The sequence below is a fragment of the Diadema setosum genome, chromosome 7 (genome assembly GCF_964275005.1).
Source record: "Diadema setosum chromosome 7, eeDiaSeto1, whole genome shotgun sequence".
NCBI classification, from domain to species: domain Eukaryota; kingdom Metazoa; phylum Echinodermata; class Echinoidea; order Diadematoida; family Diadematidae; genus Diadema; species Diadema setosum.
The window spans coordinates 23728799-23756623 of NC_092691.1; the positions used below are offsets into that span (position 1 = coordinate 23728799).

The 27825-nt window shown below is 39.5% G+C and overlaps 1 protein-coding gene across 1 annotated transcript; it reads left to right on the forward strand.

Annotated features, from left to right (window-relative positions):
- Positions 1-340: 340 nt before the first annotated feature.
- Positions 341-27448, forward strand: LOC140230459 (uncharacterized). Its single transcript, XM_072310613.1, has 6 exons — positions 341-442; positions 2728-4219; positions 5345-5461; positions 6012-6095; positions 6582-6715; positions 25439-27448. The coding sequence occupies exons 2-5, from the start codon at positions 2797-2799 to the stop codon at positions 6653-6655; spliced, it is 1698 nt and encodes a 565-aa protein (XP_072166714.1). The 5' UTR covers positions 341-442; positions 2728-2796; the 3' UTR covers positions 6656-6715; positions 25439-27448.
- Positions 27449-27825: the final 377 nt, after the last annotated feature.

The window sequence follows — 27825 nt, forward strand, 5'->3', positions numbered from 1 at the left end:
TAAGAGGCTTTTCATTATCTCACTTAGGAATGTTCAAAACATGAATCCCCACCTGAACGAGTACTGTACAGTCCCTGTAAGATAAAATACATTACATATGCCTGAAATTTATCGACTCAGCTTTCCAGCTTTCTATCTTTCCAGCTTTCCTGCATTCGAATCAATTCCTCCAATATCATGCTAGATGGAGGTGAGAAGAAAAGAGAGGAGTAGAAAGATGCGGAAGAGTGGACACGACATGTGATGTAACTACTGTGACAGTGCGGTGTATTTCATAAACTTATTTAGCACATAGTATGTACATCTGTATTTCACGTTTTTCTCCCACTGCACAGGGTTCAGCGAATTTCAGAAACTGTTCAAAATAATGGCGCGCCCACTTTCACCAAAGAAACCTCTAAAGCGTCCCTACGAGCAAATACTCTCACGTCAATAGAGGATGGTAAGTTATGAGTACAATTAAATTAACATCCTGAGAGATTAAATCAGCCTTATCTCTTCGTTTCCAAGCGCAAAGCCGATGCTCGGAAGGGATAGCTATGGGCAGCTCCCAGTATCTCAGTCCCAAGCGTGCAAAGTCATGTTTGTTGAGTGATGTGAAAGCTGGTAGTTGTTTCTGCATTAGGGTAGGCCTACCTAGATCTAGGCCCTACTGCAATTAACATAGGATCTAATCATATAACTGCGAAGACACAGCCCGAACGCCGAACGAACGCGAAGCTCCCACAGTATAACTGTGTACAAGGAGCGCCCTGGGGTTAAGGGTCTAACGGTTAGGCCTTAGGCTTAGTACTAGTTTTCCTACTACTAGCTTTAGTCTGAACTACCATTATGCATTGTACTACAGTACAAATACGACGTGGTATTACTGGTAACACTACGTTTTTTGCTGCAATGGCAATGCTGGTACCGACTACCGTACTGGTAGATGGGTCTAGTGCTCTATAATCAAACTCAGGTAAATTTACCTCTCTACACTTCAAAATAAAGCCAAGGTCAGCTCAGTAGGTTGTTAGTACATCAGTCAGTCGACGACTGCAAAACAGAGAAACCGCAAACCGGATAATTGATGTCCTGCGTAATGTAAAATCTACCAATTTGCAATAACCGCATCGGCGACCCCAAAACGTGGTCTGCTATCCAGACGTCAACTGACTGACATTTCCCCTGATCTGCAGCAATGATTGGAAATTGGAATATGTCCTGTAGTGTATTCACACGATAATGACACTGACAGTTAACGTGTGTTTATTTTTAGTGAGATAAATGCATCGGCAGCCTCGAAACATTACTGATCACAGCTGTTTAGTTTGTGAGACAACTTCAATGACTGGTGCTGTGCCTGTCACTGGCACTGACTGCACAGCAGTGGCTACAGTACAATGCAGTAGCAGTATTCGATGAGTCGCAATATCGATCTTATTGTTAGTCAATATCAATCAAACAAACAAACAATGCCTGAAGAGATATTTTACTAATATTTCACTTTATTTCCTTATCAAGTTATGAAGTATGAAACATGGCAATATCATGCAGATAATCATAATATTAGTGAATTGGAAATAACATGTGTATACCCCTGGCATGATCATGTTAGAAAGTGCTCTCTTGTCTGGTCAAATCGATTATCTGGACGCATGCCGGTCCCGACCTGGCTGGATAATCGAGGTCCAACCATATTAACTGTAACATGCAATGTTTAGTCTACTTTGCATTTCTGACAATCATTAGAGATGACATCACACAGCCCAGCAGGCACTGCTGTATTTAAGCAAGAGAACTTTGGTCTTGTTCTGTTCTAACTTCTTCTAGACTCTGATTCTTTTACAGTTTCTACAATGTAAGTACTGCCCTGATCAGATCCACATACTATTGCATACATCATGATCATGTACATGTAGACTCTTTGATTAAAGTATGGGATGTGAACGCTAGAAGCAGTCTGCTTTTGACGTTATATGGATAACACTAATAAGACCCTATTATAGTCAGAAAGTCTCATCACTAAACTACCATTTGATCTAAAATCTTTAATCAATCTATATGCAGAGTCTCCTACCCCAATTCGTATATGAATTAAAAGAAACCTTCCTTTCCAATTTGTAATTAAAGAGAAATTTTATTACATACATTGACTTCGATATTTGGTATTTTGAATAATGCAATATGGTGAAATTTTCATTAGAAATAAATGTAGTGTTCATTTCATTTCATTTCATTCATTTAAATGAAAATGAATTTCACAACTTTAAGTTGTGGAATGTTAATGGTTCACTTGTCAAGTTACAAAAGAAAAGAAGAAGAAGAAGATTAAACATCTTAAAATTGATTTCTTCATTTATGTGGACAGTGAGAGACTCATGAAAAGCAATGACATGGTCAACTCAGTTATATGTGATTGTGACCAAATACAGTATTGTCATTTTTTTTTTGTGAATGGTGAAACTATGCAACTTTATTCATATACTAAATGCAAAAAACAAACAAACACTTGAGCAAATGAAATACAAAAACTTTCTTGGTTCATGCATGATTTTGAAAAAAATTCTTGCTTCAGTATTTTTTTTTTCATTACTGTTAACTTGTTGTATCTTTTTTCTTTGTTAGCATTACAAATACCTCCTTATTCGAGTCAGCTCTATGTGCAGTGCGGTAATGGCACTACAGACTTCAATTAAGGTTATGGTAGTTTGTTGTCATTTTTTTGTTTTTTGTTGTTCTTCACAGGTTCCAACAGTAATGTCTGGATAAAGAGGCATGCATTTATGGAGGTGATGTAAGTGTCTACTATCCAGAATGGATGAGTATTCGGAATACAGAGTTCCAATGGGTGCACACTTGGGAGATGGGAGCTATCCAAACAAGCTCAGCGGGATGAGGTCTGTTCACAGCATCTTGCCGTCCAAGCCGTACCCCTCGGTTCCCCCAAGAAGAGGCTATCAGGATTCTTTGAGTTTGACCGACCCAGTAGGCTCTGTGGACTCCCTCCTGTCAGGTCAGCCGTCCCTAAACGGAACGCTGGAAGATGGCAGCGTGGGGGAAATTCACATGCCCCCTCCTACCAAGCTCCAGCCCACACCAACTCCCCTTGAGCACTTCAACATTAAGGCCCGAGGCCTCCAGCTGCCGGTGAAACACACCAATCAGATCGGCACGCAAGTCGGCATCCTCTTACCCAAATATCACATTCATGCCCAGTCGAAGTGCATCATGTGTCGGGACTGTGGGATATTCTTCTCCCATGATTCCTTCTTGAGGCATCTCCACGACAACATCGGGCGCCGCAGAGAGTGCCAATCCACCATGTTGGAGCTCGGAATCGAGAATCCTGGTGTGCAGCAGATGAGGTTATGGGAAGAGTTCCTGTCCAAGTTGCGAGGAGAAAGCATCAAGCGTCCTCGCACATCATCATTTGATCCTGGTACTGCAACACTCGGGATGCCTCCAAGCAGGAACCATAGCGAGGGGGCATTGAACACACACGTGGCTGGGCAACCTTCACAATCACAGCACCCAGTCACGCACTACAGTCCCCGAACCAGCATGTACTCCGTGCGCAGAAGTCCCCCAAGAGCGCACACACCTCAGTCCTCGTACCCTTCGCAGAGCAGTCCCCAGAGACCTCCCAGTACAGAGGCTTCATCCATTGTTGAACTCAATAGAAATATCCAGGACACTGTGGATGCTTCGGAGAGACTCCTGAGAGAGACCTCCCACTACCTCGCCTCCACACAGAAGTCGCGGCATCGGCGGAATCGCTCTGTCAACTTGGATCTCAAGCCTGCACCAACTCCTCCTGTTGGGAGCAAACCTCTTGCATCTCGCTCTCTCTTCGACTCTGGACCCGCGGCAGCCCAGTCTCATCAACCTCCGGCTTCGGCCCAGTCAGATCAACTCCGCCCTTTGGCATTGGAGCCGTCAGACATTGCATCTCACCCTGAGAATGATAATGGTTACAGCACTGATGGCATCTCCAGGGATGCGAGAACGCTTGCTGGCGGAGATCCATCCACAGCTGGCCATAATTCTGGGAATTCGTTACGGTCGCAGCATAGGCACTTCTCCGATAGACCAAACGGTTCAAGAGGACTTGGCAATCCACCACCTGTAGTCAAGTCTGAGCACCCACCTCAGCCTGACAATACCTCTCAGTTCCCTTTTCCTCCCAGTATTATAGCTCCCAAGACTGGATATGATCTGAAAAAGTACCAGAAAGAAGGTGAGCTCTAATCAGCAATTGTTAAAGTAGCACTTAACATGCATATCATATCTGTTTTTGGAGAGTCGTCTGAATGTGCTACTTTGTTTTTCCCCTATAAATAGAAATAGAAAGGGTCATGGAATAACAGTTAATCAGTGATATACCGATTGTGAGTGTGATGCAAGATTTCGCATGAGGTGAAATGATATAGGCGCTCTATTCAACAAGGCAAAGCATAGATGAATAGTGCCCCTCACCTTTCACCAAGTGCACAATCTTATTCCATTGCATGAGTAAAGACCGTAGAGTACCAGTATTCGATTTCTAAAATACAAGACCCGGACATCAATGAATGTGGTCCACACCAATTCTTTAATTCAGTACAGAAATGACAAAGTACTTTTGTATTTTTGAATGAAAGGCGAATACTAACTCGTACGTGGCACAGTACAGTCATATGCAAATGAAAGCAATCAGTTGAAAGTTGTTGACAGTAAAATGAATGACTGTATGTTCACTTGCAGTGAGTGCATGTGGCAAAGGTATGTTTATTTCGACATCAGAGATGTGCAAGGGTGCAAGAACTATGAGTTGATCATGATTTTAACACAGGAGTCAATATAAATTGGTGACGTCAGCCGTGTGCTGTCCATTTCTGCTTTCAAGAACAAAATTGCATACAGTAGTAGTACAGTTGTAGCTCAACAGTAACAGCATGCATTGTTACTTTTAACTACATGTCGCATGATAAACAATCAACCAATCAGATAGCTAGAATATTTTGAAGTGCTGTATGATTGAGCATAGATTGATGACAAAGTCATGCATGAAATTTCTCTTCAGAGGGACATATTTTTCTTTTTTTTTTTTTTTTTTGCTTTATCAATGTTAAATGTACAGTAGGCATATGAGATTTGATGATGATGATGATGATGATGATGATGATGATGATGATGATGATGATGATAATCATTTCATTATCATCAGTACTATTGCTACTTTCACTACTTCTGTCTGGAGTAGAATGCAGGTTTGCAAGTGATCTTTTATCAATAACAATGAATCACAAAGTGTGTCAGAAGTAACAATTTTCTTGTGAAACAGTAATTTATGATGATGAAATTACTAAATGGTGTCCCGTAGATCCTCTCTTCATCCTGCAAACTGCCCAAGAGCTTCTTGCCCTGGCCAGTCACCGAGTCCAGGCCATGAAGGAAGAGGGTTCCCTTGGAAACGGAATGCAAACTCCCCCAAGTCCCGGTGAGTTTGGTCTTCAAGGTTAACAATGTAAATTGCAATGTCTGGTTTCAAGGAATGCTACCCTGGCATTTCGGTCAAACCAAAAAATACTTACAATTGCAATGCCACATGGGGTTCAATTTTTTTTTTTTTTTTTTTAAATCAAAAGAGTAAAATCTGATGAACAGAGCAAGAGTAGTTTAATCAAAATCAGATCTGAAGTAACAGTATTATCGAATGTTAAAGACTCACTTTGATTTTCATCGCAGTGATGTCTGTAAGATTTGTAAAATAAGGGTAATTATTAAGTGTTGAATCACAACAGAAGGATTGGGACATGTATGTGGAGATTTCACTACTCGCAGAAATAGGAAAGGAAATTTGCAGAGGAGGTCACCACTCGGACATGCTGGTAATGGTTGTTAGTTACCAACTGGGTATGTGCTCTGACGGTGACTAGTCACGCTTGCTATTGACCATGCATGCTTTTGTCTAGAATCACAGAAGATGTATATGTAGAGCAAATGCTGGGATTCCATTGCCTTTTACGCTCCTATCTTTCACCTTGCAGGGCGGGACAATGAATTTCTCCAGCTTTACCACGAGGAGCGCTCCAAGAGGCGGAAGTACGAGACTCAACTGCAGGAGATGCAAGGTGACCTATCAACTTGGTGCATGGTGCCCATCTGCCATTGCATCTAAACTTTCAGATTAGAGAGATGGTGGCTATTTTGTTGTTATAGTCTTTATAACAGGACAGACATTGCAAACCATTGTTGTTGTTGCCAGCATCATCACAGTATCATCATTGTACAACTGACAGAAAGGGTGTCGGGTCAGACCCCCTCCTGTTGTTCATGTAGTCTTTCCCACGTTCCCACTCCATTCTTCAATTTGAAAATAACTTCTTTTTTTTTTTAAATTTGGGCAGCAACGTTTGGTTTACATTGTAATTTAATTCTGGAAAAAGTCCTGATAACAATATATTTTTTTCAAGGAGTGAGGAGGCTAAGATATTGCAAAGACTCTTGAGCAGACCAAGATTTCATTAAAACATGAGAAATTAAATAATTTAAATTCTCCATGAGAGTAATCTGGGTATTTCTCGCTTCTCTCTGTTTATCTTCAATGTTAAACCCAGATGCCCTCAAGGAGGAGCAGCGTCAGCGCAAGGAGCTCGAGATCCAGTTACGGGCCCTCAAACTCCAGAGGTGATGATTGCCATGACGATCAGAGGTGGGCGGTACATGGGAGAGGAGTTTCCGGGTTCTATAAGTGGGTATTGGTACACTGTCTTACCTGCACACACAAGAGCAGGAGTCACACCTTTATATAAATTTCTGGCACAAATTGTAACTAATCAAGGGTTTAACCTGTTGAGGACGGGCTGATTTTGCCACAACATGCATTTGCCATAGACACTTGTCCAAGTATACTTGGGACTTGTCCTCGATGGGGTAACATCATTGTCACTCATGGTCATTGTGTCTGAGTGATGTCACCATTACAACATAATACCCCCTTCCACTGACCATTGGTGGTTCACCTGCTCCCCAAAATGCAAAAGTTTCAGCATTCCGATAAGATCCGATGAGAGAAAAGGAGAGAAATCCTTCCCTTTTTCCTTCCACAGCAGTCAACTGTAGTGCTACATTAGCAAGCTCTTTGTAGCGCAGAATGTGTTGTACTGACTGAAGAGGGTTTAACATCATAAAAGGATGGATGAAATATCTCTACAATGCAGTCATAGTGTACAAATGATGCACAGGTCTGAAATGCATCAGTAGAAATAATGTGCATAAGGTAACTATGGAATGTCTAACCCACTCAGCTTTGCCTTGTGGGTTTAGACTATATTCCATAGTTATCGCATGCACACTATTCCTACTGATGTACGAAAAAGACACATACGTCATCTCTTTTATAGAATTCGCAATTTGTTGTGTTGTTTTTTCCCCCCAGAAATCCAGTTTTTGATCATGAAACGTGATAGCACATTTACTGGATGCATTTCTTTTTGGCTTGCCATACATGAAAACCCATGCATCTAGTAATTACTGGCTGATTGGTGGTAATTTACCAGATACATGGTTAGTTAGCCAATGGCCGTCTCCTACTGAGTGCGCGAATTCTTGCTTAGTGTGCAAACTCTTGCTACAAGTGCGCAATAGCATGTTTACAGTGGCTATCATCAGTACGGCAGCATGCGGCCAGTGAAAATCAGTACATGGCTCTCGACCAATGAGATGGCAGAATTTTTTTGACCTGCCATACTATAACATATATTGTGTGCCTACTGAAAGGGAGATTCCACTCGCCTGTTCAGGGTGCCATTAAAGATTACATTAAGATCAGCTAAACAAATATGTAGAAGTTTCTTCAGATTCAGGCTTGAACTAGGTACAGTACCTGGTAAAGTTTGGCGTTTTAAAGCTTCAGCTGTTTTCTCACATCAGTGAAGTCATTTGCAACCACTCTATGCAAATTAGATGAAGTGATGATATTATCACCTCATAATTCTCATATTTGTTTGTGCATTAGGAGTAATGTTTTATAAGAAACGTTCATTTGGTCTTCAATGTAGTACCGACAACCTCCTCACCCATAAACGTAGTGTTGCTAATAAGTCCTTACTACAATTTTACTGTATTAAGCTGTTATTTTGGCGAGGATTTAATTTTTGTGAATTTCTCGAATCACAGTTGGACCGCGAATTTAACAACATCCAAAAATGTCACCATACGCTTAGGTAATAGTGCACTTATGAAGGCCACTGTGTCAATTCGCGAAAACAACATCTTGCAAAAATGTCTATGACCTCCTCATTCGCAAAAATATCTGTACATGAAAATAAAAGCATGTACAGTATGTCCCCCCAAAAAATTACAACGGGGCCTTCCGCAATGATATCTTTAAAAATAGTGAATCAATCCAAATACAAATTCAGGGTATGAAACTATAACTCATTGCCCACATCTTACAGAAAACCCCACTCGATTTGCTTCAGTGGTCAAAGAGAAATACGGAATTTTGTAGAGGATGTCAGGAATCTCTTCTGTCCAGATTCTGTCTATTATTCACACACATGAGCATTGAATTGCTAAAATTGGAAGAATCAGACTCATGACATGCTTTACAACAATCCGCATTTCTCTGTGACCGCTTAACCAAATTGAATGGGGTTTTCTGCAAAATAGAACTAAGATGTTATATTTTAAGACCCTGAAGTAGCCCCTCGACAGGTTGATCATATTGGGTGTTATCAACTCGAAAATCTGATTGTAATTTTTGGGGAGACTTACTGCAGTATGTCCCCCCAAAATTACAATCAGATTTTCGCATTGATAATGCCCAATATGATTACATTCTTTAAATGCTACTTCAGGCTCTTAAAATATAACATTTTAGCTCTATTCTGCAGAAATCCCCATTCGATTTAGTTAAGCGGTCACAGAGAAATGTGGATTGTTGTAAAGCATGTCATGAATCGGATTCTTCCGAGTTTAGCATTTCGATGATCTTGTGTGTGAATAATAGACAGAACTTGGACAGAAGAGATTCCTGACATCCTCTACAAAATTCCGTATTTCTCTTTGACCACTGAAGCAAATCGAGTGGGGTTTTCTGTAAGATGTGGGCAATGAGTTATAGTTCCATACCCTGAATTTGTATTTGGATTGATTCACTATTTTTAAAGATATCATTGCGGAAGGCCCCGTTGTAATTTTTTGGGGACATACTGTACAGTATCTAATTTCTCTGCTTTAGAAAAAAAAAGTGATTATTCTAATATTCTTCTTTCTCCATGTAACCTGACAACTGTCTGTGAGTGTGTATTTGTGTTTTGTTCTTGCTGTTGTTGTTTTGCCTATCATTCAGTAACTATATGGGACCATTCCACCCCAGAAAAGGGAAATATTAAGCAAAGGGAGAAGGTAGTGTGAGTGGTAGATATTCTGACTAAAGGATTTAACTGTGCAGTAGAAACCTCTGAATCACCCACTGGAAAATGCATAACTAAAATGGTTTTGAGATGCCTTCCTAGTGAATGATCAAGACAAGTGACCAGTGGCCATAGATGACCATCCATCAATGACCGTCCATAGATGACCAATCATCAATGACCAGCCGTAGATGACCTCAGACTTATAGCCCCTTAACCCGCTGAAGACTAGTCCCAATTATATTTAGCAGGTGTCTATGGGTAATGTGTATTATAGCAAACTCAGTGCGTGCTCAACAGGTTAAGTGTGCCCGTAAATCTGTGCTGTTCATTTGTAATACTGTATTATAAAGAGGAACTACCTGTGTCTTCTGCTCAGCTTCTCTGCATGATTGCACACACACAATAGTGAAGCAGTAGCCAAGGCAGGGGGCCTTTTCTTTGCAGAGATTAATGGTACTTCTAGCGCTTCTTAGAAATGCCACAAAGCCAATGAGCATGACCAGAAAGAGACAATGAGAACTCTTTGAAAAGAATCTTTGGACAGCCAGATAGACTTCAGCTCAGAATTTTTGTTTGTCCCAATTAAATGAAAGGGTAATTCCACAAACCCCTCTCAGTATAAATACATTTTCTTTGCAGTGCTAAGTCTGTGTGTCTTCTCAAGTGGCATGAACACAGCTAATTTCTGCGATATCTTCACAGTTCAGCTCCACTGAGTTGACAACTTCTACCCTGGTGACCAATAAGAAATATGTCTACTGCCCTCTAGTGTGCATGTTAGGCCAGCACAGTACCAAAACCTAGCTGCTTCCTCTTGGCACAGTTGTATCAGACTAAGGTATTCTGGAATGGTCTCAGAAAATCTACCAAAAAGGGGCAATGGCCTGGTTATAAAGGCTGTATTTTGTTGTTCTTTTTTAATGGAGCAGAGGTGCCGATTTGATACATGAAGTGCCATGTTTAATCAAAGATTGGCAGCTTGTCTTTTTATTATATGCTTATCTGGTCACTTTATATGCCGGCAGCCTTTCAGAAATGCATGTGATTTTTATACTGCCATGAATAATGGAAAGGCCCAGGGATAGGTCAGTTTTGGACACCTGGATGACACTTGAGAGAGAGGGCTTCAAGGGGGATATTGTGAGCTGTATGCATGCTGTTATTGAGTGCATTATGGGAACATAATAAGATTAAGTAAGATTGGCAGGTGCTTATTGTAGTCAAGAAATATTTGGTGATTGTTTTTGTTTCATTATGATATAGATTTTTTTTTTTTTGTGTGTGTGTGTGTGTGGGTGGGGGGTGAACCTTTATGAGAGATAACAAATTCCACTTACTACTCCACCAGATGAAAATGTTGTGATTTTTGTTTGTTTGTTTCTTTGTTTGTTTTCATTTGACGAATTTGATTGGGACCAGCCAGTCAAAAAAGAAAAATAGAATAGAGGCTTCTCTGTTTAAGGGCATTCCTTTGTCTCAAAATGTTCCACAGAACAGCATCAGTGTGAACCAATCAGCGCATGAGGATTTTCTTCTTTTCATGGAACTTTCTTTCCACTTTCACACCTCCCAGCCATAACTGTCTCTATTTACCCTCACACTGGTTGTATGGCATTTGAAGTTTTTTATCATCATATATAAATGTATATATTCATTTGAATTCATTCATTTAATTGTTTATTAATTTGTTACTGTGTATCACAAAACCAACAAAAAAGACTCAAAATAGTTAAAATGGGTCAACCTCGTCATTCTCTAGGTATACTACTTTCTGAAAGAGCATTTCTTTTTCTACATATTTTTAATAATTTGGGATCATAAAACAAATGGGAAATTGTGATTTTTGCAGTTTTCTCCCACATTCTTCTTTTTTCAGACTAGTGCGATTAGGTGGAGATCTGTTTCATTTCTTGAAAACCCTTTACACACTCTAATGACTTTTGTGCAAGGATGGTGCTACTGCTTTGAGAGATAGTATTAGTCATGAATAGAATGTGCTAATAGATTGTGCCAATTTTCAATTTAATCTGATAATCCCTTCATTGTGGTTGCTACAGAGTTTCACAATCTGCCTTTTGTCCCATTCATTGCACAGAGTGCAGTATGGTGAGATTAATTAAGCACTGGGATAGACCCTACACTTCAAAGCCTCTTTTCCCAGTAAATACTTTCCGAGTGTGTGCTTTCTTTCCATCATTCAGATAGGTTAGGAAAGGCCATTTGTATTGAGTTATACATTGTTTTGAAGCTTTAAATCTGCTCTTGAAGAATTTGCCCACATCTGAAAATCTATGTCTAGTGACTTTTGATGATTGTGCGATGCATGGTGACATCTATTCATTTATTAATTCATTCATACTTCTGTTCAGAGAGTGCAGCCTCATTAGCTGACGTGTAGTCAGCATCCTAAAGTGCAGGCCCACTCCATACTACAGATGACATTAAAAATAGAGTAGGATCAGACAGACAGAATGGCCGGCATTCCATCAAATTGTTACCATATAAAGACAATGACAGCATTAAAATTTTGTTTGTTTGTTTGTTTGTTTTTGTTTTTTGAAACATCAAAATTGCTTCCTTTGGCATACAAATGTATGCCCATTTCAACAGGTGACAGTAGTATTTCCCCGTAAGTCTTTCACTCTTATTCACACAAAACTCCAAATTCTCCCTCCCTGCCCCCTTCCCCCGCTTTCTTTTTTTAGATGTAGAGATGGAAGTCATCATTCATCTCTAATGATTGTAGGATTGTAGTAATGGAACAGTGATGGGCTTTACGAGGGCATCCATTGGTAGCTGCTAAGCTAACATATAACACCTCTCTCTCTCTCTCTCTCTCTCTCTCCCCCTGTTATTGAATCTCACAGAAGTTGCTGGTATATTGCAGGCACACACCTACACACACACCCACTCACCCTCACACCCACTCACCCTCATACCCACTCATCATTCTGGGATCACCCTCATATTCACCCACACACACTCACAGACACTCACACTCACACACACACACACACACACAATGATCACGCTGTATTTGCTGAGCCCTTGCCCTGTGCTCACAGTTTTATGGCTTTCACATTTTGGTGTTAGGTTAAAGACATAATTTACCATTTACAAGATGAAACAAAAACCCAGCATTAGTGCTTTAACCCTATTCTAACTGGGCTATTTGAGACCAAGTTTTTACTGGGGGGCTCAATTTGACCCCCCCTTCAGATCTCGGCCGCCGATCACATGATCGCCGCAAAATTTTGCCTGAACATAGAGCCGGATGTCAACTACAAGATTACATTTTATTATATTTTTTAATAAATTAATTATGCAAATTTACGCATGAAATCATATTTTCACCTATAACTCCATCAAAAAGAATGAAGGATTGCTAAATTTTTGTGTCAGAGTTCCTCAAGACACATCAAACAATTTTCTTGTAAAAAAATAGCGCAATCAAAATCAGTTTCTTTTGTTTTTTATTGTTTTGTTAATTTCTTATGTATTTTATTGTTTTTTGACCTTTTGTTTTCTATTGTTTTTTTGCCAAAATTTGTTGCAGGCACTTTTTCAAGCTTATCTATATTAGAATTGATTAATTTCAATGTTCAAAAGTTGAAAGAATCTAATTTATATCAATTACGCAAAAAAACCACAATTTGCATTGGATTTGCACACAAAATCATGAATTTGAGCTGTTTTCGGGTTGACATGCATATGCAAAACATTGCGTAACTTCAGAACGGTGTACCCGGACGTCGCAAATTTGGTCTCAAAATATGCGGGAGACTTCAATGAAAAAAGTCATGAAACGACGCGGCAAAATCTTTGCGCGTTGCAGAATCGTGGCACGAAATGTCGAAGGGGGGTCAATTTGACCCCCCCCCCAGTTAAAATAGGGTTAAAACAGTTCCAAAATGTGAATTTGGGATAGAAACAACCGCTGTAAAAATTTGAATCAGTATAGTCAATGTAAAGTATTGTTAAATAGACAAAATGTGAATTATAGTTATTATAAAAAAGGTTGCCAGACTAAACCATCTATAGTTATGGTTTAATGAGTAAAATACTGATATCTTTTAGGCTTTAGTGCGAAAATTTTATATGGTATAAAATGTTTTGTGATAAAACAGACCTGCATATATGTGTCAAATGTGATATCTTGAACATTTTTACATCACTGTTCCCAAAGGAAAACAGGACCTTTAAAGGGTGGATCCAGGCTGGCTGGTGGAAGGATGGGGGGGGGGGGGGGTGTGAATTGACTCTCTGTGTTTTAACCTTTTTTTTGTGTGTGTGTCTGTTGTTGTTTTTCCCCCCATGAGTGGTGAAATGGGAAGTACCCTCACAATTTTTTGTTCATTCGTTGCCGAGGTGGGTTTGGTCGCAGCCCTAAGCCAAGGCCCTGCCCCACCTCTATCCCGCCCCTGATGACGCGACTTTGTGAGGGTCAAGAACCCACTCTGTACGTCAACCCGTGGGCTTCTGTCTGGAGTCTAGTCAACTCAACTCTGCTTGAACTCCACTTGAACTCAACATGCTTTCTAAAGTTTCAGAGGAGAGTTGAATCTCCAATTTCTTTTACTGTCCTGTGCTCGAAGGCCTCAATTTGTTCCAAGTGGATGGCCTACGTGCAGAGAAAGTCACCTAATGAGTGGGGAAATATCTCGGTTAACTGGGTTTACTACTGCATGTGTGTAAAATTAACCTATAAAATGCTGCGGGTAAACTGCTTCCGGCCACTTTAGGGGCCAAAAGAGTACATTTTGTACCTTTTTGATGATATTAGCTGGTATTTTGGTGAAAACTCATAATATGAACACTGGAACACATTCATTTTCATCAAAGTAATGCAGAAAAATGAATTTTATCATAAAAATGAACTTTCACAGCTACAAATGATGTCAAAATAAGCATTTTTGCACAAAGTATCACTTAAAAACAATTATTTAGGACTACATCGACATTGCAGTCAAGCTTAACAATTATTCGAATATCTTGGCAATGAAAAGAGATAGATATCTAAAAGTTTCTGTATTCCTTTCCTAAGATGCTAGTTTACACAATTGTAAAAATTTGGAAAACCTAACAGTAAAATTGGAAAAATTTAACTTTGAAATTATAGTATTTTTCAATACGAACTTTATTTTTGGTGTAAGATATCAAAATAATAGTTGATATCTATAATAAGGGTTTCTGTAGCTCATTCGGTAGAGCACTGAGCTAGCAATCCTGAGGTCTCAGATTCAAATTCTGATCATTCCATTTTCTTTGCTCAATATTTTACTTATAAAGTAACATTTTGTTAGAGAAAAATTTAAATTGATCTGACCTCTTCAAATTGGTGTATAGCATTGCATGGATACTAGAAACATAATGATTTCCAAAAACTGGAGTAGTTTAAAAACTAGAAAAGCATGAATACCTTCAGCAGTTTAGGGGTTAATTACCAGGTATGCGAGACATCAGATCATGAGCTTTATTCAGACATGGATGCAGCTGGAAATTAGGAACTGGGTCTCTTTGCTTGAACCATGAATTTCTTCTTGCCCCTTTTGGATAGCTGATTGATATTCTTTTAATCTTTATGACCATGTTGTACTGTAAAAGTGGAAATTTTTGTGGTGTTGAAATTTTCAAGTATTTCGCGCAACCAGAAACTAGTGCAAAAATAAAAGCATACAAATATTTTTGCTTGCCGTATGTTCCATTAGTTGATGTCTTGAATCCGTGGAATTAAAAACATGCGAAAGTCTACTTGCCCAGCCATGCGCGAAAAATTAGTTGCACAAAAATATCCGCTTTTACAGTATTCAAACACACACCAGGAGACAGTCTGGTGATTTGGGTCCTTCTCGTACATAGAGGCTGGCAGTTTTTGCAATTTGGCATAATTGCAGTTGCCACATCAGCTACTCAATGCTAACATCTGCTTTGTTGTTACCTATGTGCTGCTTTATCAAAATATAGATACTCCGAGAAAGTTGCAATTTTTGGAAATTTGCTCATTGTGAAATGAGAACCCAATTTGAACACAGAAAAAGGAAGGGAAAAAATATATGCCTGCGAATGTTGATGACATAATGTCTGTTTGATGCGTGACATTTATCAAAGTACAAATAAGACATAAAAAGAGGGTGGAGTCTTTGAAGTCATATCATGCTTCCGTATGGCCATACATGAATTATTGAGACTGGGACTGTGCTGGAGACAAAGGCAGTCAATATTGACTAATCACCAATAATCTCTTTTGTCAGACGAGCTGTTTTGCAGAGAACTGATAAGAGCAGGGTTGTATAACTTATCTGATGGCAGACTTGGCAGCAATGAATCTGAAAATGACGGAGTAGTTCATTGCTATTGCCAATGCAGAAATGTTTGTAAAATATCATAACCATATTTTTTTATAACATCCCCAGCGTCTTTCATAATATTCAGTGTGGCAGGAAGAAGAAGATTCGTTTCTTGAGCAGTCAACTAATGAAAAGGTCAACTACAGAGTGACATTTTCCTCGTAAAAATTTATATGAATGGCTGCCTGAAATCCAGCTTTTTCAGTCATTGTTTCCCACTGCGTAGGCCTTCTTCCATTTTTTTTTTTAAATTGCGTAGACAGCCTCTTCTCTTTACCAGAGTTAATGAGGCAATCTTCTGTGAGAATGGTACCAGCACTAAATCGGTTGGTATCAGGGTAAAGCTGTCTTCTCTTCATTTCTTTAATTGAGGATTTAAGGATAAGAAAAAAAATTAACAACAACAAAGGCTGGTATCACATGCCTTAAGCTGTTGAGAAAAGTTAGGTAATAGTGATCATTTGAAATTAGATGGTCAGTAAAATTTGCTGGAATAGTTGAACTTTGAATATAGGAGTATATTATGTGACATTCTCTCTCTCTCTCTCTCTCTCGCTACGCACACACACACACACCCACATCCACACACATAGACAGACAGACAGACAGACACATATCAGGAGCTCTCTCAAGCAATAATTGGCGCTGTGCGTACACTCTGCATTTATACAACCTTCTTCTGGCACCATCTCACCCAGTATAGTAGATCTACTCAGACTAATCACAACTTGTTGTATTGAAGGACTTGTATAACAGAATATGTATGTGGGTGTATATGGTGGGGGGGGGGGTAGGGGAAAGGGTCCATTGATTAGCTGCTATTAGTCATGCGGACCGATTTCACCTGTTTTGCAGGAATGAACAAAGTGTCTGTCTCGACTGTAATCACTATGACATTGAGTGATATTAGCAGCAATCCATCTTTCCTTTCATGCTAGTAGCTTATAACACACAGATTAGTTGCTTACAGCTGAATGGGAGAGAGAGAGAGAGATGGAGAAAAGAAAAGAATGAAAATGTAAATGAAAATAGACTTTACACCCACATGAAATCAGACATTGGAAATTGTGTAGATTTATCAAATTTCAGCCAGCGATTGCACTTAAGCACCAAGCCAATTTTTCTCTCATCTCCTGTGTGCCTCCTTACCCCTCCCCCCCCCCCCAAACTCATTCCTATCACACACAATACGAGGCAGTCTGAGCTGGAACAGAATGGAAAGTCTACCACTCACTTTGATGAAAATAGAAGCAAAATAAAACCACCTAAAAGTGCATATATTGATGTTGATGTTGTTATTTCTATATACCCTCTTTGTCTGGCTGCACTGATGGGTTTTTCCATGTTGGCCATCTGCCAATTTTTTCTCTCTCCCTTTCTCTTTCTCTCTCTCTCTTTGTGTCTCAGAAAAGCAATAAATCTCCTCCAGGTAGAAAAAAAAAAAAAATCCTCACTTTCATGAATGTGCAATGCGCGATGAAATTCGTGAAACACATCAAAAGGGAAATGAAACCCAAACATACATGTGGATTGAGTGAATGCAGCAATGTTAGTAGAACACGTCAGTGAAAGTTTAAGGAAAATCGGACAATCCGTTCAAGAGTTACGAATTTTTGAAATTTTGGTGACGAGACCGCTGGATCAGAAGACTTCTACAGATCATGACATCACATATGCACTACAATTTAAAGAAAATGTAAAGAAAATTCCCCAAAATATTATTTCATATGACAAGAGCACATTCCCCGGCCATGTTACCGACATACATGTAGGCCCTATGTCGAGAGTAATGTAATTCCCCCTGCTTTCTGAAAGAGGAAAGTCTAGTGCTCTTTCATAATGCTAGAAAAGTGAAATTACTTCTCCATACATGTCGAACAGCAGACACGTTCAGCCATTCAAAGTGTGTGACATGTACACGTGAAAAAAAAGAGAACCCCTATAGCTAGCAGACTCTGAAAATTTGCAATTACTACAAGCTCTGAAAGCATTATTTTTTTCCCTTCGTGGGTGAGTGGCTGTAGCAGGCAGTGAGGGAGTGTATGACTGCACAGAATTTTAGATGCAAGGCCAGAAATATTCATAAGGTGCCATTCATTTTCATGGTGATGCGTGTAGGACACGCTGTGAATTTTTTCTCAGTCTCTCTCTCTCTTCTTCTTCTGCATGTCCTTCTTCTCCTTCTATTCCACTTTCTTCTTCTTTCGCTCCTTTTATTTCTTTTCCTTCTACTTCTCATCCTTGTCCTCCTTTGTCTTTTTCTTCTCTACAACCAGCACCTAAAATTATCTTTATCAGTAAAAATATCATTTATTTCATTTTCTTCTCTCTCTTTTTTTTTTTTTTTGTCAGTAAACCGCATGGGTTAGCAGAGGCTAAAGAAAGAGAAGAACTGTGTCTCAATGTGGTCATTTTACTGTCAATTATCTGATGCTATCATTCGAAGCATTTTACTGCTAACTAGATGCAATGTAAGAGTAGCGTGCTGACAATAATTATGTATGTTCCTGTGTGCTGCCCTGTATAATGTATTTGTCTACAAAGTGATGTGAGTATGCATCCATGCACATTTGCATGTAATTGAGGTTGACATTTGAATGCAGATGCCCATATCGTGCTGACAGTAGAAATTAGAGCTGAAGCATCTTGCTACGTGTATAGTTTTGATAAGTAATGCTACTCTTCTTTGATTGTTATTTTGAAACATTATCCTCAACGTTTATGATTATAAACTTGCACCCGTTGCATAATTGAATGATTTTCTCATTCTTAGTACTTAAACCTGTGATGTCAGTAAACTTTAATCTTTTTTTTTCTTTGTCATTCAACTACATGCATAGCAATGTTTGTTCGTTTGTGTGTTTTGGTTTTTTTTTTTTACAAACATGCAATCTTGCTGCCCTTTAGTTCTCACATGTATGATTTCTTTATATAATTATATAGGTGTCCTCATACTTAGCTGAAATACTTGGTATTTATATGCACAGTTGCTTTATGAGTTTAACATTGAATCCTTTTATGGTAACATACTGTAAATTCAGGAACAAGATCATGACTTATCACACCAGATCACTGTAAATATATATAATGTTATATTTACCCTGATTTTAGGGATTATTCACACTTCCTGTACAAATCAAGCAAACCTACAAGCAAATACCTGTGCATTGGACGACACGATGAAGTCCAAACCCTAGAGACCTGAAAACCAGAGATCTGATGACACTTTGACATAGAAACAGGTGTGCATGCTGTAATATAGGCCCTCAGTGATTGATGTCGTTTGTGGACCTATATTTTTGGATTGCATAGAGTGACACATGTATGGAGCATTGTAGATTTACAGGGAAGGCATGAAGCAAGGGAAGTCAATAGGGTTCTGTTTATCCATCTAGCCACCTAAATTTAGCATTCCTTTGTACAGAGCAAATATACACATGTACAAAATGGTCCTCACAAATCTTTGAACTCTAGTGGAGGTTGCGGAGTTTTCATGTTAAAAGCAGATGCTTTAGCTTGCCCGTCACACTGCATTTAGTATGATGTCAAAATAATGTCAAGGTGACCACGGATCGGGAGAAGGTGCTGCCTCCATTCGCTCAATTACACCTGCCTTCGTCCTTCGTCCACCACCGGATGTCGCCCCGTCTCGAGTGACCTCACCCTTTAATGCAGATGGCCTCGCAATTGGCAATGTGGTGGGCCCACCGCGGGCTGTCGTAATAATATGTCTGCTGGATGAGTTGTAATTTTGTTGATTGGATTCCCTCGCCGTCCCCGCGTGCACTCTCCATTGGTTCTTCCCCTCTTCTCTCTCTCTTTCTGTGCCAGTTTTTCCCCATCTCTAACTTACCTCTCTCCCTCACACACTCACTCTTTCCATCTCTGTTTCCCAGGCATCCACCGTCTCCCCTTCATCCATCAGTTCCCTGTCGCCTCTTCCCCCATCACCCTCTCCTCCCCCGCTTTTCATCATTACGTGCTCCTCCCCTTCCACTGCAAGACTGCGCAACGTAAAGACGGTGATTCTTCTTCTTCTTTGCGAATATTGCACTTTCGTCCCCCGCATGTTTTTCCGTACGATGGCGCTAGGTTTCCGTTTTGGGGGGAATTCTTTTCTCCGTCTCGATCTTGCGCAATGAATGCGCCACTCACTGTCGTCATGGTGCAATTTAAAGATTGTCTGACGGGCATGTGCCTTTCTTTGCTCATTGTTTATATGTTTTGCCCAAACTTCATGCCTGAATGTGAATCATACTTTTCTTCTTCGGCATGATTCACGTTGTCTTCATCTTCTTTGTTAGATTCTGTTCCGTCTCCTCAGGGATACCTTCGTTTCCTCCATGCATATTTTTTTATCATTATTTTTTTGTTTGTCCTGTCGTCTTTGTCTATTTGCTCCTTCACAACATCCTCTCCTCTTGCCGTAAACCAAACATGACTGTTCTGGCACTGCTGTTGATGATGCAATGGTCATTGTGCAATGTTCAACATCTTTGTTTGTTTGTGTGTTTGTTATCTCTGTCCTAGTCCAAGCAGACACTGCTTCCCGATGCAGAACATTAGCGTACATGGTCGTATGGATTGTCTATTGCCAGTCATCAGTCGGTCCTCAAAGCTACCGCTAGATGAGCATTTCGTGATCAGTTTTGCGATGAAAAACTTCCATTTTTATGATGCTCTGCACTTTTGAAGCTGTTGAATACAAAGTGTTGGGACTTTCATCGGTGCTGTATTGAGATGCTCCTGTTGTCGTTACATCTCGTACCCGCATGTTCCAAAAACTTACTCTTCCCATTGTTCACCACGCTCTATGTTGTCAGTTTTGCATTCCACACATCTTTTTTAGATGTGATAAGCCTCGCATAAATGTGTCTACCTGCATTTGTTAACTCTACCAAAGCGGTTATCCATGTTCTATTTATTTTTTTTTTTTGTCTTTCCTTTTGCCATATCATGTTTATTTTGATTCCTTTCTTGCAAATAAAAGCATGCGTAGGTGCAAAAAGTGCATGTTTGACAGTTCTGGGAAAAGCATTGAGTAGATTTTCATGACAAGGGCAAGGTTACTCTGACTGTTTTGACAGTGATCAGATGGCTGTAATAAAAGATTTATTCCTACAGGTTACTTTCGCTCCTCAGAAGACAGGCGTTTATGGGATAGGAGTGGTGGGATAAGGGAGAAGCTCTGGTAGAGGACTGAGCTCTCACACCATTCTAGTTCAAATGTTTAGATCGGTGGAAGATTTTTATTTTAGTATGATATCAGTTTAAGTAATATCGGATTCCATAAACACAATAAGGCAGCAAGTGGGAGAAGTGGAAGTTTTTGAGACTATGAAACATGCTTGTGCTCCTTTCTTTATAAGTGCATATTTCAGGCATGTGTGTATGTGTGTGTGTGTGTGTGCTATTTTTCTTACAAAAAAAAAAAATAATGCCTCTTTCTCACATTTCCTTTCTATTGCATGTGATTGCCATTGCCTAATGTTTCCAAGGTGCATTCCCTCTCATCTAGAGGAACCTTACCCCACTTACTCCTGTCAGTAATGAATCCATGAATACCTCTTTGTCTGCACAGACAGACAGTGTCATCCTTGTGGTGGTGCCCCCCCCCTCCACCCCAGCCCCACCCCCTCAGCTGACCCCACCCGGTATATCTTCTCCCCATGTCTTTGTTGTGATCAAATCCAACCATCTGGCCGCTAGTAAAATAGACCCACTTCTTTGTCTCCTCAAGTTCTGCTACCTCATCTACCTCCATCTTTCTCTCGCCCCCTCCACCTCTATCCCTCTCTCTCCTCCTCCTCCTCTTCCTCCTCCTCACACATTTTTTGATGCCAGAATATATTGTACAAATCTACAGATCCGACTTTTCTGCCCTCTGACAATTGGACATATAAAAGGTGGCGATTTCTGACAGATTGGTCTAGTCACATTCACTTCACCTTTTCTGGGTTAGTCGAAACGAGATATGTGAAATTTCTCTGGCGCATAGCTCTGGGCAGCAAAGTTTTACAGTTGTGGAGAGACGGGCAGATCAGGTGTGCAGTGACAATACGCTGGAAGAGGATACAATGCAATATTCTTCAATCTTGAAGATTTAATGGAAAAAAAATAAAGGACAAAGCAAAATCAGAGAACTACCAGTTAAAAAGAAAATTGGTGTAAAATAAGAAAGGAATGAATTTTCCAATTTATTCATTGTGAAAGTAAATGCATCATTTCTGATTCACTTGCCACATATTTTTCTTGCTAAATGAGCTATTTATAGAGGAGGTTTGAGATATGAAATGATGGTAATCAATCACAAATGAGATGCTGTGCTGCAAACAAAGGCCACTCCTTATATCCATGCCATGCATGGTGGCAAGCAAATTTTACAGTCTAGGGCTTATGTGCATTTAGTCTCTGGTTAGCAGTTGACATCACTTTCATGCCTCAACAATTTTCAGTCGTTAACAATGCATGGTTTCCAGTTTCCTCTGAATATTTCATAGTTGGAGTCATATATTTATGACTATCAGTATCAGGCAATGTTAAAAAAAAGGTTTCTTGGAAATGTTTATTTTTGAATGTGTGCATCAGAAAATGGAAATGCTATGGTGGTGGGGGTGGTGGTGGCATGAATTAGCCTTTTGTCTACTTGATTTTCCTGTTGTTTTAGACTAAAGGACAATTATCTTGATTTCAAATGGCCTTGCCAGAGATATCGACAAGGCACTTACAGACATAAAGACATCATAACCTCAGTTGTCGTACATACAATGTACATGTATAGGGCTTGGCCCATAAAAATGGCTCAGAATTTCCCAAAGGGATCCTATTTTCTGTACATATTTTTCATTCAAATTCAATTCATTGAATTTACTGTGGCAATCTATTTTACCATTTGCAAAATTTGCTTCCATCTGTTTTGTGTCTTTGTGTAAGTAAAGAGGGAGTTCTCTATTGGTAAACTACCCATCTTCAGTATAAATTTTTCAATGCAGATTGGTCCATGTAAGGCTGTATTTCTTGCTGTTACTTTTTCTTTATTTTGTGATGAATATATTATGTCAGTCAGTTGTCTATTTGTGTAATTTATCAACTTTATATGCATATGATTTGCTAGACATTTATTTGAAACCATGTTATTGCAACAAAGAAAACTAGTATGAGGCATTCTGTACCTGGTATCATAACAAAATGAGTCGCCATCCACCACTTACATCATCGCCACCACCACTGCTACTACTATTACACCTTGTGATGCTCATCTTCTCTTTGTTCTGCATCCAGTAACGTGCGAGCGACCCCAAGCACCAACCACCTTCAAAGCAGCCTGCTCTGGTGGGGTGGCAATGCTCTTTGTCTGACCACCCCTCCTCCTGTCTCTTCTCTTCTACCCACTGCTTCCCCTACCGACCCCCCTTCCCCCCCCCCCCCAACCCGGCCCCACCCACCTCACGACCTGTGCATCACATTATTCTCTCCTTCCATCCTCCTCATCCTCCTCCTCCTCCTTCTCCTCTCTCCTCCACTCTCCTCACCACTTCCTCATCATCACCAAGGAGATGGGAGGTGCAATAATAGAATGCTTCCGCTGCCCAGTGAAGCGGGGAGACCACGAGAGGATCGGATCCGTGTGACGCACTCCCCTGCCTAATGCAATTTCACTTTAAAGGTCACTTCACTCCCTTCGCCCCGCCGACAGCTCCTCCGCCCCTCAACTCACACGACAGAAACGCACATAGTCCTGTGTGTTTGTCAAATCAAAAGCCCATCTTCATTTTTCAGTCCATCTCAAAATTGTTAGCTCTGGAGTTGCCCCCTATTCAAGCCTCTGCTATAGATGCAGATATAATGGAAGGCATTGTCATTTGTAAAATATCACACATATATCCTTGATCAGCAATTTTTATCACAGGATTTTTTTTTTAAATATCACACTGAGCTTTATTCAGGGATGCACAGAATATATCGGCCTTGTACCATTATTTTGATGTGATGTTGCAGCTTGCTGCATCTTTTTTTTTTTTTTTTTTTTTTCCATACGTGTGTTTTCCTGGGCACTTTACTGAATTTTCACACTGTTCTTTTTTTTTTGGGGGGGGGGGGGGTGGGGGGAATGCAGGAGGAGCAATAATGTTGACACGAGTTGTATGCTTCTCCTTGGATTGATGAATTTTACTTTCCTGTTAACACGAAAGTGCTCACATTTTGAGTTAGCGTAAAAGAGGAGTATATTTCTGGTGTGTCAATATCACAATATTGAGCATGCAGTTGATTGCACTAAAGGAGATAGCTTCCTACAAAGCACCATTGCATTAAGCCAGATCTTGCACAAGATAGATTGCAATTAAAAACTTGGAAATATTCATTTTAGGAATTTGTTAAAAAGACATTGGTGTAATAGATCATATATTGCAAACTTGCAGCATAGCTGCCATTGCATGTGGTATGTTTTAAGATTTGATACACTACTGCTCATCGATATGTCTTGGTCTACAGGGTTTGTCAGTCCGAACAACCTGGGGCAGCAGACAGATTAATACATGCATTATACATCAAAATAGTTGAAAGTTTGAGTCATGTCTGAAGTTATCTTGTGTGCTCAGACTCAGGTGAAGTGTATGTATAAGAAATTGTAATGTTTTTGTATCAAGCTCTCTCATCATTTATTTACACACAAAATAATCTATGTCTTTATTGTGTAACTTTTGTATGTATGAAGAAAGTGACCAAAGATATGAAATGAAAAGCATTGATATAGCTTTGTGGTTTAGATTAAAATTTCAGGAAATTTTGCTCTTTTTTTCGTGCACATTGCTCCAGCAAGAGATTTGCAATAGGCTTAAAGCAAAAAATATATATCATATATCATCACCCACCATCCAGACGCTAAAAAATGTTGGAAATGTCAGCAAGCGTACTCATTAGTATTTTGCAGTTAAATGCCTAGTCGAGGCCTTTAATCCTCCAAACCATGTGGGAGGCGTAATTATGCTAATGGCAGTAGCAGCCGCTTCAACACTCGCAAGCTTTCATTCATCCTATTCGGAATATTAGATGAAAGAAAAGAAAAAAAAATGTGCGCGGTGGAAAGGAGCATTTTTCATAGGTTCTCTCCCCAGTAGCAATTAGTAGAAGGGGCCTTGGTATGAATCGATGGTCGGATGGCTATAAATAGAAGCAGTGCTGGCTTGACGTTTTCATTTTGAGAAGCATCTGTCACTGCAACCCCCCCCCCCCCCCCACACTACTGTCATCTCATTAGTATGCACACCAAGGTCTTGATCGTTTCCTTTCTGCTACCTGGCTGAGGACTTCCCGCTGAATAATTGATGCGCTTCCGAAATTTCTTCTCGTTACCGCGCAGTCCTGCCGCTGGGAAGGCACCCGTGTTTGTCTGTCGGACACCTTTGAGTGTTCGCCTATCCATACATTTTTTTTTTTTTTTCTGGGTGCCCCTTAATCGCAATTTTGCCAACCCTTTAGGGAATTGTCAGAGGATTTGGAATAGAAAAGAATATTAGAGTGTTTAGTGTGTGTGTTTGTGTGTGTGTGTGTGTGTGTGTGTGTGTGTGTGTGTGTGTGTGTGTGTGTGTGTGTGTGTGTGTGTGTGTGTGTGTGTGTGTGACCTCATGCTGTACTTTTATTCCTCAGTTCATCAACATCTCTCTCTCTCTTTACTTTTCATCTTTTTTTCTTTTTCTCCCCCAGGAGTGATGAGGAATGTGTGGCAGGTGCCGGGTTGCGGAAATTTTCAATTTATTCCGGGATCGACGCCTCAACTAGTTTCGCTGTTACGGATTCATCTCTGTCCCTCGCACAATTTGCAATCTTGGGGAGGTGGCGTGAAAGCAAGAACTGCCTGTTGTCATGGACTGATAACTTTTTAGGATTTTATTGTTATTTTTTTTTTTTTGTCCTCATGGTTTCAAAACTTCATTCGGTAAATCTTTATTGCTTCTGTTCTGAGAGCATTTTGATGTTTTATTTCTTCATGAAGGGTTCATGTTAAATGAATAACATGTACTATAACTGTCATACGTATATGATTAAATTTGATATGTTTTCAGCATAAACAGTATATCTGATCACATTAAGATATCAGTACATGTAATGATTATTAACTTGCATTATGCTATTGATTATACGTAGTGTGCTGTGTTTTTCTTAACTACACCTTGGGCATTTCTGACATGATTGAATATAGCCTTTTATTAAATATAACACGAGGAGGGTCTCCATTCCATTAAACAACTGAAGTGGACTTTTGCAGAAGAGCACATGGTGAAGCTCAATGATGAAATACAGTCAACCTTGTGTAAGTTGACATCGCATAAGTCAAATAATCGCCTAAATCGAAGGTCTTTTCAAGTCCTATTCTCTTTATATTCTATTGCTTTTAATCCCTCATAAGTCAAATTTTCTCTAAGTCAAACCTATTTCTTCAGTCCCAATAGATTCGACTTGGGCAAATTTGACTGTAGTTTCTATAATAGTGGTCCACCCATGTCCAAATTACTTCTGTATTGTCTAATACAGTAATTCAAAAAGAGAAGAAAAAAATGTTCAAGTTGTCTGAAATGTAAAAATGTGTTTGTTTTCAAGTGATAATTCACTGCGTGAAGGACACTATTGTGATTAGATATTCAGTGAAGATCACTCTTTTTACAAGCTCAAACATCTTCAGTGTGTAATGTTACATGTATTTTTCAATACTTGATAATACAAAGCACTTCCTTTATAATAAACATGGTTATACAGTGGACTCACGTTGTAAAAAAAGTCCTTGGGACCGGCAGTTTTCTTTCGTTATATCGAAATTTTGTTATAACCGAACGAATGAACAATAAAAACACATAGGGTGGATAATGTTCAGGCCTGGATTTTTACTTCATTGTAACCGGAATTTCGTTATAACCATGTTCATTATAACGGGAGTGCACTGTAATGAAACTGTCACTTCAACGAAGTAGAAATTCAGGTCCCTAAAGTATTATTATGTATCTTTATATACAACTTTATTGTTTGGCTATAGAAAAAAAAAATGATACATGTATAACAAAAGAAAACTGCTGGTCCTGAGGACTTTGTTATAAGGGGAGTCACCTGTAGTAATGGCAATAACAATCTAATCTTGAATTGATACTAAAATACAGTACCTGTAGCCCTGTGGTGTGTGTTGTTGTTGTTTTTTAATGTATAACCTGAAAATGTGTATAAAACATACTGTGCCTTGATGTAAATATTGGTATTCATGGTTTACTTTTCTATCCTATATGAATACCAACAATTGTACATACAGTGTATTCCTGCGCATCTTTTCTGTCTGTGTGTCCTATTTATCATTTCTGTACAAATGTACATGTACTAGACATTCTGAATTTTCTGTACAACGTACAACGCATGTATGAGTCAATGGATCTAACTACTGTATTAATGATCCATATGTTTGGGGAAAACAAAGACATATCAAAGAACATTTACTTTAGAGTCTGGTCTATTGTTCATTGTTTTATCTAAACTGCCTGTATGGCTTTACCATGCAGTTTCAGATGACACCATTATCATGATATCACTTGTACAGTACTAATGATGCACATAAATGCAATATGACAGTGTTGCTATTCCTAGTGGTGGCGATAATGCTGATGATGATGATCACAGTGACAAAAAAGTGAGAATATCACTAATTATAGAAATCATGGATTTTTTTAAAATGATGCTGATGATGATGATGATGATGATGATAGTAGTTGTGATCAGATTAGCAACGATTTTGGTTACTGTAAAAGTGGATATGTTTGTGCAAGTAATTTTTCATACAGGGCAGTGCAGCATGACTCTCATGTGTTTTTAATTCTGCAGAATCAAAATTTGAAATAGTATTGTATATAACAAGCAAAATATTTGTGCAATTTTACTTTCACACTAGTTTCATGCTGTGTAAAATGCCCGAGAAGATGGCTGGATAGCCCATATTCAGCTGCACTAGCTGGTCTTCCATGGGGTCCAGTTGGACAAGAGACGGGACCACTTCAACGGGCTATGCACCCAGCTCTTTGCAATGAATGTATGAAGCGTGATCTTTCACTTGCTCC

Excerpts from the sequence above, each read along its gene's own strand:
- LOC140230459 (XM_072310613.1), top strand. The coding sequence starts at position 2,797 with ATGGATGAGTATTCGGAATACAGAGTTCCAATGGGTGCACACTTGGGA. Across the intron at positions 4,220-5,344 it reads GAAAAAGTACCAGAAAGAAG|ATCCTCTCTTCATCCTGCAA; the intron begins GTGAGCTCTAAT and ends GGTGTCCCGTAG. Across the intron at positions 5,462-6,011 it reads GCAAACTCCCCCAAGTCCCG|GGCGGGACAATGAATTTCTC; the intron begins GTGAGTTTGGTC and ends TTCACCTTGCAG.